The 17529-nt window shown below is 38.5% G+C and overlaps 1 protein-coding gene across 1 annotated transcript; it reads left to right on the top strand.

Moving 5' to 3' along the window:
• The first annotated feature begins 444 nt into the window (after positions 1 to 444).
• On the top strand, positions 445 to 14145 carry LOC133523829 (trichohyalin-like). The gene is made up of 7 exons (XM_061859574.1): positions 445 to 620; positions 2251 to 2482; positions 5519 to 5633; positions 6272 to 10001; positions 10737 to 11005; positions 12989 to 13193; positions 13962 to 14145. The coding sequence occupies exons 2-7, from the start codon at positions 2260 to 2262 to the stop codon at positions 14043 to 14045; spliced, it is 4626 nt and encodes a 1541-aa protein (XP_061715558.1). The 5' UTR covers positions 445 to 620; positions 2251 to 2259; the 3' UTR covers positions 14046 to 14145.
• The last annotated feature ends 3384 nt before the right edge of the window (positions 14146 to 17529 follow it).

Here is a 17529-nt window from a genome sequence, read left to right as displayed (position 1 = left end):
AATGGTTAAGGTAACAACTGACTTTCGCTTCATCTGTTGAATATCATATATCTATGTATCTATGTCTATATGACATAACCGTTCAAAATTATTAAAGGGCCAATGGCCAATTACCGGTTTTCGAGGTAGGCCCCCCTGTACTACTACAAGAGATTTTCCTCCTTCTTATACACTCCATAAATTGCCCCTTATGACAGCTGTCAGATTTATAAGTTCCGTTCCCCACGTCTATTAAACACTCCTCTATTAATGATTCTTGTCTATATTTAAACCATAGTATCAATTTATTTAAATTTTAACTTATTATACTAAACTTTACCTAATCCTTTTCCAAATTCCGTTGTACTCATTTTAACGTATTAAGCCTTTAATTCAGTTTCCCCGTTTTACTCGTCTGGCTGAATGCGCCAGGACCGCGTTGCAGTAAAAAGAAAAACTTTCGACATAGACTGAAACGGTTATTTTGATGTCAATCAATGTTTGAAAGTGGGTGGCGTACTAAAATAGCGTTAACAATGTTATCAAGAGCCTAATATTGGAAAAATATCTATTATTGTGCAAGATTAATGGTTTTAAAACTTTATATTAGTGGTGCAGTGGAATAATTTGTTTCCTTACGAGTAAGTAGCAACTCGCTTTGTTATAATGACTACCTATTCGATTATTCTCAGATTTCTTAACATTTAATGAAGAATTGTAGATTATCTGCATTGTTTGAGCTAAACCAAATTAAGTACAAGCGTGCCTAAAGTTAACATTATAGAAAACATGAAAATCTCATACGAAAACAATAGGCAAATGGCGAATTATGACTATTTGAACATGTTGCTTAAACGTCTGTTTATTGGTTGTGTGTGCACTATGTTATTTTATAATTTTACAAATGATTCCTTTCTTTTGTAGATTTTGTCCTCATTGGCAATTATAGGCAACCTAGATGTGAGTTGTAGATTAAAATCTTATTAGTCAGCCTGAATAGGTCATTAGTTTTGTGTGTTAAGTCATACACTGGCCTTAGTGTGTGTGTGCTTTGGCTGAAAGTTGGACTTTATCTTGTAACATTCAGTGTTTTGGTTAATTTGTACCTGGTTCCTCATGATAAAGGTCAAAGCTTAGTACTAAAACCCTGACACATTTTTTAGGTTCAAAATTAAAATAATAATCCCTTTATTAAACCAAAACAAAAAAAAAAAAAAACATGAAATGTAAAACTTAAACCATGACTGAAATCCATAGCGCAGGTTTTGTCAAGCGTACTAAACAGCATCCACAACAATCTACATCACTGACAATATGTCATAGGCTTCATCAAAAATGTAGAAGTTAAAATCCGCAACAAGCTTTGTCTACAAAACTAACAGTACCTACCTTCCTACCTTGTGTAATTTGTATTTTTGGAAATAAACATTATTCAAATACTTTCATATAAAATGTGTGTGAATTATAAAGTCAGTTGATTTGATCTTTTCTTCTTCTGCATGTTTTTATACTTTTTGGGTTACCATGTTTGTGAATTACAGTGTATCTTAACAGTACAAACTGTTAAGTTCTATAGAGAACTGAACAGTTTAACAGTTTTGCGATCAAAACTCAAATGTAACAAAACTTGCATTAGACTCAGGCATCAAAATATATTAAGCATATGAGTGACCCATTTTAATATGGTATTTCAGATAAATTATAAAAATATTGACACCATTTTTGTTGTAAATATTGATGTACATATACTTCATACTTTGGGAATATACATTATATAGTAGCATTTGCTGAAGACACCGGTTTCAGCCCAGACTGGGGCATTGGCTGTCTTAGTATTTGACATCCAATAGCAGTTAGGAACAAAGAGTGTTCAATACAGTAGTTTTTATTAATGAATATTGCAGAAAATGATGCTTCCTCCGTATAGTTGTTGTTACACTTGTTACCACTGCAAACAAATGGTGTCTTAGTTTTCCTTCATTCATAAACCGCTCTTCCTGGGGTCATACATCGGAATGATTTCTGGTCACATTGCTTCTTAGTTAAATAGTGTTATGTTCCTGCCGGGTAAGGTTGCCAGAGCTCAACGAGGGGGGGCGGGTTTAGGGTCGGCAACGCGCATGTAACTCCTTTGGATTTGCAGGCGTACATAGGCTACAGAGACTGCTTACCATCAGGTGGGCCGTATGCTTGTTTGCCACCGATGTAGTATAAAAAAAACAGCACTAATTTATGCTTTGGCACTGTCTTTTACCAAATTATTTATTTCAGGCTAACAACATGTCCAAGTCGCAGTCCAAAATTCCATCTCCTGCCCGCTCCCAGGGTTTCATCACCCCCCGGCGTCGTATCCGACGGACCCTGAGTTCTGCCTCACCAGCACAGTCCGAGGGCCGTCTGTCAACAGTGGTGGAGAAATTTGTGAAGAGTGACAAATTTGTCTTGTCACCAATGAGGAGGAGATCTGTGTTGCCGGATAGCACTGATATTGAGGCACCAAGGCGTAAGTTTATTTACTTTCATTATACAGTGGTGGCAAAAAATCTATCATATTCTGTGTGAAATTAGACTTTTTATATCATATATACAATAAATGCATCATCATCACAACCATATATGTGACATTATCTATGAAAAGGGACCTTATTGTCGGTGGCGCTTACGCCGTTATCAACGGTGCTCCCATATTATAAACAACGCCGCGCTGCGCAGTGCGGCGTAAGCGCCATCGACAATAAGGTCCCTTTTCATAGGTAATGTCACATTATATATACTTACATCCCACTGCACACGGGAACAGGTAGCTACGTTGACACAATGCGGATTGGAGACTTCACAAACACCAATTAATGTAAAAATTGGATTTCTTATTTGAAAACACTGAATAGTGAATCTTACCAACAATAAAACCTAGATAGATTGATGTTTCGCCCTTGTTATCCTCTGGTTTGAAAATGAAATCGAATCATTACTTTACGATTGAATACCCATCGGGCTACCGCGAAAACTCAGGCAAACTAATTATTATAAAAAAAACCGTCCAAGAGCATGTCGGGCCATGCTCAGAGTAGCTACTCTTCCGTAGTTACTCTTCCGTCACAATAAGCTAAACTGGAGCTTAAAGTATGGTAGATTGTTAACCAAGGGATGAACTGTGGGTGTACGTCATTTTACTATGAAGGGGAAACTTTTTGCGATAACTCAAAAACAGCTAAACTGATCATATCCGCTATAGTTTTCATTTAATGTCTCCCTTAAGCTCTACTTCCAAGATTTTTTTCATATTTTTTTGGACCTATGGTTCAAAAGTTAGAGGGGGGGACACATTTTTTTTTCTTTCGGAGCAATTATTATCATATTCACTTTATCAAGAACTGTTTGTTGAAGACCCCTATTAGTTTTGAAAGACCTTTCCAACGATATGTATCCACACTGTAGGGTTGAAGAAAAAAAAATGTTCACCCCACTTTACGTGTAGGGGAGGTACCCTAAAAAAATTTAAATTTTTAGATTTTATTGTACGACTTTGTCGGCTTTATTGATTTATATATCCATGCCAAATTTCAGCTTTCTAGCACTAACGACCAGGGAGCAAAGCCTCGGACAGACAGACAGACAGACGGACATGGCGAAACTATAAGGGTTCCTAGTTGACTACGGGACCCTAAAAAGGACCCTAGTTTGATCGAATTTTCGTTTAATACAGCCCAATACAAAATTTTATCGAAATGGCTTATTTGCTGCTACTGTAAATATTATATTTATAAAAGAGTTCTGTAATATAAAACCACTCTTAAGCCCAGTACTATATTTAACTAGTGTTGACAACTTAAAAACGTAATTAGGTATAACTACTAATGTTCAATTTGGTTTTGTATGGTCTTTTTCTTCCATTTATAAAAGTATTTTGCCATAGAACTACCATATTAAAATACTGGTCACACCTGAATGAAGATATTCGAGTTAATTTTTAACCATACATGGGAGCTGTTGGACCCTGGGTGGTTTTACGGTACTGAGATACTGACAGACAACGCACAGCTTAAAACTTTTTACTTAATACTTTAAAAGATTTAAACATTCTTTGTTGTGTTGCTGACATAGTGCACCAACTCACTGCCGCTTAGGCTGAATCAGTAGAGTCATGCAAGCTCCCAGTGCTATTCTTTGAATGTTGTAGAGCTCTATTATGTTGTGAAAGACTAGTGCTGAAATTGGGGTTAAAAGTTTTAAGACTTCTACTACGGGCGGAGGTTTCTGATAAACTTAGAACATACATAGTTGGCCCAATCCAGAATGCACCTTTTTTTATACTATGTCGGAGGCAAACAAGCATACGGCCCGCCTGATAGTAAGCGCTTACCATAGCCTATGGACGCCTGCAACTCCAGAGGTTTTATATGCGCGTTGCCGAATCTAACAGCCCGCACCCTTGTTGAGCTCTAGTAACATTACTCACCGGCAGGAATACAACACTATGAGTAGGGTCTCTTCTTGTTCTTCTTTCCACCCTGCTGAGGTGTAAGGCTCGAACCATTTTCTTCCAATGACTCTGGTCCTGGGTAGTTTGGGTAACCTCCTCCAGGGCCGGCTTTAGGGGAGGGCAACCGGGGCTACTGCCCCGGGGCCTCCACAAAAGAGGGGCCCCCGCAATAGAGAATTCGGAAAATTTACCATTTTATTTGGAATATATCTGGGGCCAGGGGGCCTCCACTCCTTTATTGCCCGAGGCCTCCTGACCTCTAAATCCGGCATTGACCTCCTCCCACCCAATACACCTAAATCTTACTCCACGGAATAGCGCCAAGTTAATTTTGAAAAATGAGTAGGCTAGTGTTATTGTTATTATAATAACTTATTATACACTGAGGCTGCCTTGCTTGAGAGTAATCAATCAATGGCATAGGTTGTAATCCAGTAGAGAATGTAATGTGAACACTATTAGTTGATTTCTCTCTTCTCTGCTCATTTCTACCTCAGTGGAAAAGCAGCCTAACATCACTTATGGTCAAGACAACGGGAAAAATAATTCTTACGAGTAGCAGGGCACAGACGGGATTGGTCACGTTTTCTTTAGTATATGGCTTCAAGCATTGTGACAAGGTTCACGATGATGCGCCGGGCACGATAGGCGCTTATAAGTTAGGCTTATAATATGAATGGTTAATGGTTGGTTTATATGGTGGTGGTTGAAGCATACGGAAACTACAGGACATCCATATATTCAAAAAAGAAGTTTTCAAATTCCTAGTAAATAAAGCATATTACTCCATAAAAGAATATCTAGATGATTATGACATAAATAGTAATTATAACCATGACTAATGATATATTTTAATTGTATTTTAATTTTATTGTAATGTAATACTCATTTTAATTGTTTTATTTTATAAGCTACAGCATTGTGCAATTTTTAATTAGATTTTCGTTTCTTCTGACATTTGTATGCCGACCGGCGAAACATAGTGTTCAAAATGTATACCTAAGACCTATTTATACCTATGTTTTACAAATAAAGCATTCTGATTCTGGTTCCCAGGTGCCAGCTGGTGGAAGAGGCTGGAGGGGAGCTCCCGGGACGTCCTCGAAGCCCTGGACACTAACAAGATGACTGACGACTTGCTGCTCGAGGAATATGAGTTTGAAGTTGAGAAGTAAGTCCCTTGCTAAAGAATTAAATCAACAAAACACCCTGTGTCCGTCATTTTGATTTAGATTCTTTATTCACTCATTGTCTTTTTTCCCTCAGGCCATTTACTAGAAACAAACAGGTCAAAAGGCAAGGGACTCGCAATTGTTCTCCAAATAATCAGAACAGGCATGTCAGATCATGTGTTGTAACGACAATGGGAAAACTTAACCTGCTGGAAGAGAGTTCTGGAGCAGCTTTTGCAGTTTTGCAACAAGACTTCTTCTTCAACCTAGCGTTTTCCCGGCCTAGCGCCAGAGTCCATTTTCCTACTTAATCTTCTCCACTTTGCCCGGTCGGCATCCTCAGGTGTGAGATTGTTCGCTCCCATGTCCGCTGTCACGACGTCCAGCTAGCGCTTCTTAGGCCTACCGCGTGATCTAGGGCCTTGGACAGTGAGGCAACAAGACAAACATAATAAAATAACATTTGCCACTTGTATGGCACTTACTGAATAATTCAGCCGAACATTGGAAAACTTGCCGAATATGCCAAATTCCAAATAATTTATTAATATTCGGCCAATCTCTATTATAGTTTCTGGTTTGGGCCTTTCACCTGGAGGACCCAATCAATTCTTACAACTTTTTTTAACTGTTTCAGAGATGACAAGCAGAGCCAATCAGCCCAACAGAGTCATAGCAGCGAAAACGAATCAGTCGCCAGCATAGTTGTACCACAGAGAAGGCTTTTCAACCAGAAGAAACAAAGTGAAGCCAACTTTGGCGACATCATGGGATCTAGAAAGTCCTTAGGAAAGACAAACATTGAAGACCACTCTATAGAGGATGCTCCAAAAACCCTCTTCAATAAAGGACCTAGAAATCGACCAATTTTTCCTGCTGCTTTACTCAACTCTACTAATAAAACTATAAATAAAACTGTTGAACCAGAAACAAACAAACAGACTCGTCCAAATCTCTTCGGTCAAGCAGGAACTAAAAGAAAAAACATGTTCGCAGATTTTGTCTTGTCAGATAGTGAGGAGGACTCAGAGGTCCAACATAAAGTATTTGGATTCAAAAAGAATAGCAACAAGAGATTGAGTTTGGGTACTCGTAATAGGCGAATGCCATCTCTAACGCCCAGTGTGACCACTGAAATTGATATTGATGATTGGAATCTTTTACCATCATCTACTATGATTGGGACACAAGAAGGTTCAAGAATCAGTGATAAAGATATGGAACTGCAACACGAAAATCAAGATAATACGCTTACAGAAGACGTATATTTAAATCGCACCAATAAGCAAGCACATAAGAGTGTGATACAAGTTGATGAAAATGATAAAACACTCACAAATGAAAACATAGAAGATGCCAACAAAAGTCAAGATGTAGAAGTAAAGGATGTGTCTAAACAAGTAAACAAAACACAAGAGAAAAGCAAAACTAAACTTAATACGAGTGTCAAAGATAAATCTTTACGAAATAAATCTACTAAGCAAGCTACTAGTATTTCAAATGCTGAAAATGTGCAGATAGAAGAAGTGGTTGCTAAGCAACAAGAAAATAATACTACTGATAAAAATACTCGATTAGCTGAGAACGAACAATCATTAGAAGATAGAATGGCTGAATTACACAGAGAAACTGTTGTATCAGAAAAAAGTCGACCAAACAAAACAGAAGAAAATCCAGATATTTATGAAGCGGCAAAAAGTACCAATCAACATATTGATAGCAGTAAACAAGACCTAGCAGGCAACATTTGCGAGGCAAATGAAGATATAGATAAAAGCGAAGAAGAAATCGAACCAAGTGTCGAAGAAGAGGAAAATCGGTCTGAACAAGCATGCAAAACGAGTGAAAATGTAAATAAGAGTCAGGAACAAGAGCAAAGCGAATTAGAACAAAGAGAAAGCGAAGAAGAACGTGGCCAAAGTGAAGTAGAACAGGAACAAAGAGAAAGCGAAGAAGAACGAGGCCAAAGTGAAGTAGAAAAAGAACAAAGTGAATTAGAACAAGGAGAAAGCGAAGAAGAACGAGGCCAAAGTGAAGTAGGTCTAGAACAAAGCGAGGAAGAGCAAAGTGAAGAAGTACAAGAACAAAGTGAAGAAGAACAAGAAGAAAGTGAAGAAGAACAAGGTGTAAGTGAAGAAGAACAGGAACAAAGCGAAGAAGAGCAGGAACCAAGTTTGGAGGAACAGGAAAACCAAAACCAAACTGATGAAGTAATCGAAGATCAAGATGAGGATATGATTCAGAAAGATAAAAGTGACGAAGAAATGCCTCAAGAAAACCAAGATGAGGAGATGGAAGAAATGGTATGGAACGATAACGACGATGAAATGTTAAGTGTTGCTGCGGAAAAGGAAGTTGCTACTGAAGCTGAACCAAACAATAAAGTTGTACAAAATCAAAAAAATACTAGTATTAGCAAGCACCTTAGCAAGCTTAAGCAAAATGCAGACAAAAGCAAAAACATCTCAAATAAGAGTCACAAAATCGTAGACGCCTCAGTATATAATAATCAAAATGAAGAGGATGTAGTAGAAGAAACACCAAACAATTCTACTCACGACACAACAGGTCAAAACATGAAAGAAGTTTCTAAAGTCCACACACCAGAAGCTGTATTACAAAATATGACTAACGACAACGAATCTTTCAGGCCAATAGGTCGCAGTACCACTTTCAGAAAATCAAAAAGCGTGTATGAAACTATGAACATGAGGCTCAGTTTAGCGCCGGTCCAAGAAAGTACTTTAGGCAGTGACGGGTCGAGAAATTCAAGCACAGAGGGCTCCGAATGGGATTCTCATCGCACCACAAGAAAAACTATACGTCAGACTTTGGGCAAGGAATATACTACACGGAAATCCTTGCGTGCCTTTGTCATGGAACAATCCGCTAAACGTCAGACTGAACTTTACAACACGTCAAAGTTTGACAAAACTAAAAACAAAACTGTTACATTAGATGGAAATGTTAAGAATACATCAAAGATGAACAAAACTAGAAATAAAACAGTTGTCGAAGACCGTAATGATAAAAATGCATCAACAATTAACAAAACAAGAAATAAAACAGTCATTGAAGATGCTAACAGTGATAAAGCATCAAAGGACAAAACTAGAAACAAGACTGTATTAGACGACATCAACGAACAACATATCCGTATCCACAGATCATCCAATCGTAATATTTCAAGTAATCAGTCTTCCAATTTGAAATCCCCTGTTCATAGGACCTCGACCCATCATGTGCCAGATTCACTGATTTCAGAACACGAGAAATCTTACCACAAATCTCTTCACGATATTGAGGAACCTAAAATATCTGAGAATCTATCGAATCCAGAAGAATCTGTGAACATACCTTTAGCAGATAATAACGATTCAGGGCCAGAGATATCTATGAATGCTTCTTATGGTCAAGGAATGTCTGCATCTGGTTATGAAATAGAAGAAACTTCTAATAAGATCAATAACAAGGATATTTCACGCCGTGGCACTTCGTTACGCCCAAAATCTATACATCACAGTGAAGAAGTTTTAGACTATGAAGCTTCAGAACAAGTTATATCTGGTCTTGAAGATCAGGAGAATTCAGAACATGAATCTATGCCAGATGAAAAGGAATCTGAACCTGAAGAGAGAGAAATGGAACAATCTGAACAGGAAATAGAATCTGAACAAGAGGATTCTCAGCAGGATATAGAATCTGATTGTGAACATGAAACTCAAGAGATAGATGAACCTCAAGAGACTGAAGACGATCAAGAACAATTTCAACAAGAAATCGAATCTGATCAGGAGATGGATGAAGAGGAGATCGAATCTCAACAAGAGATAGAAGATGAAGAGGAACAATCTCGACAAGAAATCGAATCCGATCAAGAGGAATCTCAACAAGAGTTAGAAGATGCAGAACAGTCTCAACAAGAAATAGAATCAGAACAAGAATCTCCACAAGAGATAGAATCTGAGGAAGAACAGCAATCAGAAAATGACCATGATATGTCTCAAGAGCAAGAAAGTGATCATGATATTAGAGAATCAGAAAACGATGACCAAGATAACGATGATTTTATATTAGCTTTCAATTCTGAAAACAAAAGGCCAGAAAAACGTGGAGTTTCTCGCATAGTGTTTGATAGTAGTATGATGTCTGTCGAAGAAATAGATTTTGAAGGGGTTTCCAGACAAACTGATAATGATATTACTGAGAATAATGAATCTGAACAAGAACCTGAATTAAGTAAGGCTTCGTTGCAAAGAGTTTCGGAACCGAGTGTTCATGATGTGTCGGTTGGCACGAAGAGATCTATGGTGATGATGCAGATGCAGAAAATAGCGCAGAAAAATATGGAGCAGGTGGAAAAAATTGTAAGTAGTTATATTTTGTTATTAAACTAAAAAGCTTATTAAACTTTTAAAAATTAGCTAATTGACCTGACCCTACTTTGCGGCTAGGGCTTATTTATTGGAGGGGAAATAGTTGTTTGTCTTACACTGATCCACGAGCGTAGCAAGTGGTTCAAGAAGTGGAATCTTGAGCGTCGCAAGGATTTTAAGGCACGAGGGTTAAAGAAACTTTTCCTCCGATATATAGTTTTTTTTTCTAATTTACTGACAAATTGGGTTTGCCAGACTATATTATGAGACAATCTAAAAGACACTAATTTTGACAATACCGAGTCGGACCAAACTAACTCTTTTCAATAACAAAGTGTGTAATTTAAATGTGACGTTCTGGTACCACATTGTCGCTTGCCATAAGTGACATTTTATTCGTATCAAAATACGAGCAAATTTCGTCCTTATGGTAAGCGACAATGTGGTACCTTTTAATTGAGAACGTCACAAATAATGACGTTTATAATAACACCCCCCTCATTTTATTCTGTTCAATTTCCTTTAAAAGACGGTATCTAGTTGAAAAAGCTTCAGTGATGTATTTATCTCTGAATGTATTCAAAAGGTACTTAAATACAAAATACAGTACGTAGCGGCCCCCTTTTTTAAATATCTATCGTTAAATTTAATTAATAACAATTATTTAGCAGTGGCGCTAGTGAGCACGTTGATGGGCTCTTAAAGGACGATTTATTATTTTTTCAGAGAGAGCAAGTGTTTAAATCAGTAAAACCGCCCCGTAACTACAACCCCATGTCCCCCATCCAAGTCAAATGCAGCATCCGCCGCGTGGTCCAGCCTGAACCTAGGAAGCCTAAGCGAAAGCCTAAACCCACGGGTATACCTAGAGAGGCTTTGCCTAAGGCTTTCGTCGAGGACCTGATGTATAAGCCGCCGAAGAGATTTCAACCTGCCAATGCCCCGTGGATAACTAAGAGGCTGTATAAGTTTTTGGAATCGAAATTGGAACCTAAGTAAGTAATCGTTATATTGCATTGATGTGGTATAATCAAAGAGAATTTGATATAGAGGTGTATTGTCAAAAAAAAAACGTAAATTTACTGCCATCCTTCGACAAATAATTAAAACTTTTAGAACGCCATTTGACTTTCATCCCTATTTATTCACTAATATGTGTTCAATTTGTTAAATATCTTCAATTCTGATATCAGTGTGCATTCGAATTGGCCTGTGTATATAAAGATGCCTCTATCGTCTACCTACACTGGTCGTTTTGTCGTGAGGAAATTGCCTCGCGCGTATTCTCGCTCTGTGTGGACCCGCCTATTCATATATCGTGCATTTCGCACGCATTTATCAGTATATGTATGGTGCGAGCGAGACGCACGATAACTGTTTGGTGTACGTTCGAATTAGCCTGTCAGTCGATTCTGTTTTTGCCAGGAACAATTTGTATAATAAAGGATTAATTTTAATATAAAAATTCAAATATTGATTGGCATTAGGCATTGGCATTAAAAAAAAAAGTTTTATTGGCATTAAGGTAAGTACATTTTAGTGTTGAAGTCCCTGACTTCTGAGCTAGGTAAAAACCTGTGTTACAGAAGTCAGTGTCCTCTCCCAAACATAATAGTAACTATTAAGACATTAACCATTTTCATTTTAGACTTAAAGTAGATAATTAAGGCTTGTTTTAATATTATAAAAATAAAATTGATTGATTGACAAATAATGTCAAAAGTGCTACACATATACTATAATCTCCTTATTCATAAACGTCTACTAAACAAAACGCTAAAGTTGACAAGTCGCTAATAATCGTTTGTCCCTTTCCGACGTATCGTTATTAGTATCCATCATGCCACGTACGTATACTGCTTGCGCTTGGCAGGCCATAACTCTGTAACTTTAATTATAAAAAATAAAGTTTTATTCTGTTCTATTCTACGTATTTATGCAGTTGTACGGGTAAATACGTATTTATGCAGTTGTTAATAAATGTACGTTTTATTTAAACGCAACCGATTAAAACATATTTAATTACATTTTTGTATTTTTTCATTCGTTTTTTTTTATTTATTACTATAATAGAATCTAATGTTCTATCTATTTAGAGTGAATTGATATTATTCTATCCCTTCAGCCGGACCAAACTATCGTTAGAAGAACTTTTGTAGCACGTTATATCATCGTGCTTGGTAGATAAAACCTGGATTCTATATTATATCACGATTGTATAATAGTATTTTATGCAACAGTTGTATAAGAAGGGTTAAAAAAGGCGAGTGGCGTGAGTTACAATGTGAGCCGGAGCCGAAGGCGTAGGCGAACATTGTAAAGGAATACGCCACGAGAATTTTTTGACCTACTTATACAACGTTGCATACAATATTTTTCCTACGAGTCAACAAAAATAAATCTTAATTTAGGTAAACAAATTACAGCAAAAGTATATAGCCAAGACGCGCGAGCATACCTTGTTACGCGCCCGGCCCGCCCCGGGCCGCGGCCGGCCGGTCGGCGACACCTCCTCGTAACTCATGAGGCCCTGGTACTTGCTACTTGCTAAATTAATTTTTTGGACAGTTTTTTCTCAATTTTGGCCACCGTAGCCTACGGAGACTAAAAAGCAACGCTAAGCGGTCTTCGTAGTCTATGGGTGTTGCTATATTACGGGTGTCACATGCGTGTTTCTGACTTATGAAGTAATTATTTTTATTATGCAACCAAATGAATATTTTGTAGGTTGGCAGCAATGCACTTAGTTTAAAACTGTATTCGTTTTGGTTTTGTTAGGTTGGTAGCCATTAATCGCAGTAACATTATAGCTTATAAAAGCACAAGAGCTTTTATGAGAAATAGACAATATAGACTTTTCTTGAAATCTTTTATGTATGTTCTTATATTCGTGTTAATGAATGCATAAATGACAGATAACAGTAGAGGAGTAGGAAAAATACTATTAAAGAATAGTGACAGATAGTTATAAATTCCAGATACGACTACCGTGCGCGCGTGCGCGCCGAGCAGCTCGTGCAGAGCCTCTTCAGCTTCTGCCGGCTGGCGCGGCGCCGCGCGCTGGCGCCGCCGCGCGCCGTGGAGCGCCTCAAGCGGGAGCTGGCGCGCCTGCGCGTCGTCACCACGCACCACGACTTCTACCACTTCTTCCACGAGTTCATGCCCAGGGAGATTAGGATTAAGGTGCTTTTTTGTCTTGGGAACTTTGGTGTATTCCCATCTGTACTCGCCCCCTAACTGGGGCAGGCATGATTCATGCCCGTCTGTACCCGGCGCGAACAGGTGGGAATAGTGTCATTCCCGTCTGTGCCTAGCGGGAAGAGATGGGAATGGTTTCATTCCCATCTGTCCCCGCCGGTCACAAAGATTAGATTAGAAAGACAATTACATAATACATTTGCATTGATGTCAAAAATATAAGAATTTCTATCATGATCGTCAAATAAAAATAAAAATGAAAATAACAACAATACTAATGAAATAAAATTATAACTCCAATAAGGATTGTCAATACAATTACAATAACAGTAAGACACCACAAATGGGAAGGATCCATTCCCGTATGTTCCCGCCGGGGACAGATGGGAAGGGATTTGTGCATCACGGGCAGGGGGCGGGCACAAATAAGAATTAATCAAAACTTTTTGTCTGACAAATCATTTTGTCAGCAGAAACGGTGGCAAATTTGAAAAAGACAAACGAACGAACTCTCGTAACGATTATGAATTTTGCACCTTTTACTCTAAAATGATTTTCTAGATAGCCAAGGCCAAATTTCCCCCAAAGCCCAGACCTAGGGGCCCAGGCAAGCTGGCGATGTTTTAGAATGGTGATGGGGACCCCGATAAGTTTAAGGGAACTAAGTCTGTAAATTCGGGCGGGACTAGCTACATACCTGTACGATTTTTAGGTGTATGTTATTAGGTTAACTTATAATTTTGTTTGTTTCAGGTAAACCCGGACGTGGTGAACAAGATCCCGGTGCCTCGAAACGTGTTCTCTGATATCCTCCCGCCGCACACCGTAGACGAATAAATGTTTTGTTATTATATTTCAGTAATTATTATGAATTAAGTAATTATGGAAATTGCCTATTTGTTACGCTACGCTGGAATTATAAGTTTTACATAAAATACTTCAGTTTTTATTGACCGAGCTAAAGCGAAGTTCTCACTTACAACTTTAACAAAAACCCTATGTTATCTCTCTCAGACTGTTCTCTACAATCTAATTTCTCAATCGATCTTCATGAAATTTGGTGAGCGGGTTCAATAATAATATAGATTTTATTCCAGATTCAATTTTTGGATTTTTTTCACAACTCCGCCACTAAAGTAAGGACGCTAAGCAAGAGAATTTCATACATTGACCCGTCATTTTCTCTGTCTATCTCACGTCCGTAATTATATTGCCGTCCCGCCCGTGATGCCGGCGTTCAATACCACTGAGAGCGAGAAATTATTGCTTGGTGTCCTTACCTCACCTCACCTTACATTCAAAACTTTCTAGTCAAGGAAATGCGAAAAAATAAAAGTTCTGTAGGACTTGTTTATTTCGAAAGTCGTAGGATACAAATGTACCTATGTTACAATGGAGCACCATACACAAAATTATATTGCAGTAAATACTACTGGTTAAACGATACATAATGCGATTAGCGTTTTATGTAAAGATACTAAGTTTTTTTTTAAACCTGGCTAACTTTTTTTTAGGATCAAATATATTTTCAATAGGAGCTTACGATTATGACTATGGTAAAAAAAAACATGTTGTAATTAAACTTTTTTTATACGCCATAGCATAATACTACAAACAGCGTCAAATAACAGCAAGAGACGCCTAATATATCACACCTACGCACGATTATATATAATATCGTAATTGTCGATTTCAAGTAAATGCCAAATGCAAATCGCATTACGTAATATCAACCATTATGTATATAAAAACACACGTTTAGAGATAAACTATTTTCGCACTGCGCGCCCCTCCAAAGCACCCCACGCACATATCTTAAGATGATATTTCACCTCTCCAATTTCTTTGCCCAATGTGCATTGCGTCTCACTATCTCATTAAGCAAAATATAAGATGCAAATACACATTAAACTAAGTAATTGGACATCCTAAAACAGCAAAAGTAACAGTTGTAGTTGTGTGCGTTCGTCTATAAGGTTACGATGTCCATTTGTCGGCCGCCATAATAAAGGCTAGGACATGTGGATGGGAATGAAGCGCCTATTCCCATGTGTGCCCGGCGGGGACAAATAAGAATACACAGTTTGGAGGGACGCGCAATCTAAAGATGCTTCACATCTACCAACTAAATACGAAAAATACATCTCACTTACGACTATCATGTATAGAAGGGTTGAAGGCAAAGCTTAGTCTTGAAGTTCAAATAATTGGGGATTCAAATTAAAATTGATCCTCAAGCAATAGGTACCACTATTATAATGCAACCTACACGTCCCACTGTTGGACACAGGTCTCTTATGCACGAGTGGGATTGGGCTCTAGTACCCAATACCCACGCTGGCCCAAAGCGAGTTCGGGACTTAAGGCCTGTGCACACCGTGTCTTATAATGCAACTTTTAAGTTTATCAGGCCAAGTGGTACCGTTTACTTGAAAAATATGTTAAATATTAAAGTAGGTATATCATATTTTTAAAGAGAATATACATTTGGCAGTGCGTACGTGGTTGTCTATGGTTGTATTAATGTACAAAACATAATATATAATAATTACAACTAATTGAAGCTATAACAAATAATCTCTTCCTACATTGTGACATTTATGCGTTTACGTACCCCAATCAGCGAAGAAATATATCGTTTACGTTTTATGTGATGAATCAAAATATTTTATGAACTAGATTCCTTTATGGCTAAGTTTCATTGGTCGATATAAAGCGTGCGGGGACTCCCCACAGACGGTATAACAACTAGTGAAACTCATAAATCGATAGTTCGGTCGATATACAGCATGCGGGTGACTCCCCGCAGGCGATAAGATGTTATAACGACTAGTGAAACTCATAATGGCATGCGTTTTCGAAATCTCCCGCACCCCGCATCCCTATCGACCAATGACTACAGTGCCCCAAATGCGGGCCCTATAGCATGCTTTATGGAAATCTCCCGCACCCCGCACACGGGCCCTACCGACTAATGAAACTCAGCCCTTAAGGCCGTTACATAGGGAAGGTGACGCAAGCAATAGGCTAGATGACAAGTTTTATTATTGGTATCAAATTCAATAGAGTTTGTTTTGAGGATGGGGAGAAATGTCTATAGGGAGCGTGCATGAACTATAGGAGGCAGCACAGGAGCCGTCAGATTCTTGGCGCGAGGCGTAAATGTGATGTTTATTGTTCCAATGTAGCCCACAAGATGGCAGAACCTACCATGCAAAACAAAACACGTGACGTGTAAATTTACATGTTTATTGTTCCGAATCAGGCCCTCCGATGGCAGACCCTCCAACGCGCACGGCCCCTATAGGGGCCCATTGCATTAAAGCAATACAAAAGTAAGAAATGACAGTCAGTCCGATGTTCGTACTCGACGTAAGTAACGCCCCTTGCTACTTGATAGCAACGTCACGATTATGTCAACGACACGACGAAGTATGGAAAACAAGAAAAATGCTATTTTGACGGTGGAAATTTGCGTTTATATCTATAGTCGCTTTACAATTTTTTTATGCCAATTGCGGGCATTTTGTTCTGTCTCTCTACTTACGTCTTAGCGAGAGTAAAAGAGGAAGATCCCGAAATTTGCGTATTTCCGTTTTCGCGGTAGCCCCCTGGAAATACTCCTCGTTGATCGGGATAAGGGTAGTAATAGTAATCGCTTAATGGTGCACTAAATAACAGCCATTTATTATGTGACCGCTAATATCAAGGCAATAACACCGTAATTAGTTTTACGATACCAATCCTTGAACTAGTGTTGGTGGGAACTCGAGTCTTTTGAGTCTAAATCTGAAGAAGACTCGTTTTTACGAGACCGAGCTAAAAATAAACTTCCGAGTCTTAAGGGGCCCACTGATTACCAGCCGGACGATATCGGCCTGTCAGTTATTCGCGATTAGCCGGGTCCACACTTAGCGAGCATACGCGCGAGGCAATTTCCTCACGCGCAATACGGCCGAGGCACAACTACACTGGCCGTATTGTGCGTAAGGAAATTGCCTCGCGCGTATGCTCGCTCAGTGTGGACCCGTCTATTGTCTGCTTTTGCGAATAACTGACAGGGCGATATCGTCCGGCGAACTGGTAATCCGTGGTCCCCTTTAAGTCCCGAGTAGAGTCTTTTTTAAGCGCAACTCAAAACCACTCGAGCCTCCGAATAAAAACTCCATCAACAATTGGCTACTTGACAGTTTTTTGTAAATAATGTCAAACGATCTTGATTTTCCTGAGGATCAAATGTCTATATACGACTCATGGCATTTAAGCAATACAAAGGTAAGAAATGAGTGTTAAAGTCTGACGCTCGCAGTAGACGATTGAA

The sequence above is a fragment of the Cydia pomonella genome, chromosome 12 (assembly GCF_033807575.1).
Source record: "Cydia pomonella isolate Wapato2018A chromosome 12, ilCydPomo1, whole genome shotgun sequence".
Lineage (NCBI taxonomy): Eukaryota > Metazoa > Arthropoda > Insecta > Lepidoptera > Tortricidae > Cydia > Cydia pomonella.
The sequence above is the reverse complement of the archived record's forward strand: the minus strand, read 5'-3'. Positions and strand labels throughout refer to the sequence as shown.

Coding starts and splice junctions, on each gene's coding strand:
- LOC133523829 (XM_061859574.1), top strand. CDS start 2,260: ATGTCCAAGTCGCAGTCCAAAATTCCATCTCCTGCCCGCTCCCAGGGT. Junction 5,634..6,271: donor TATGAGTTTGAAGTTGAGAA/GTAAGTCCCTTG, acceptor TAACTGTTTCAG/AGATGACAAGCAGAGCCAAT. Junction 13,194..13,961: donor CCAGGGAGATTAGGATTAAG/GTGCTTTTTTGT, acceptor TGTTTGTTTCAG/GTAAACCCGGACGTGGTGAA.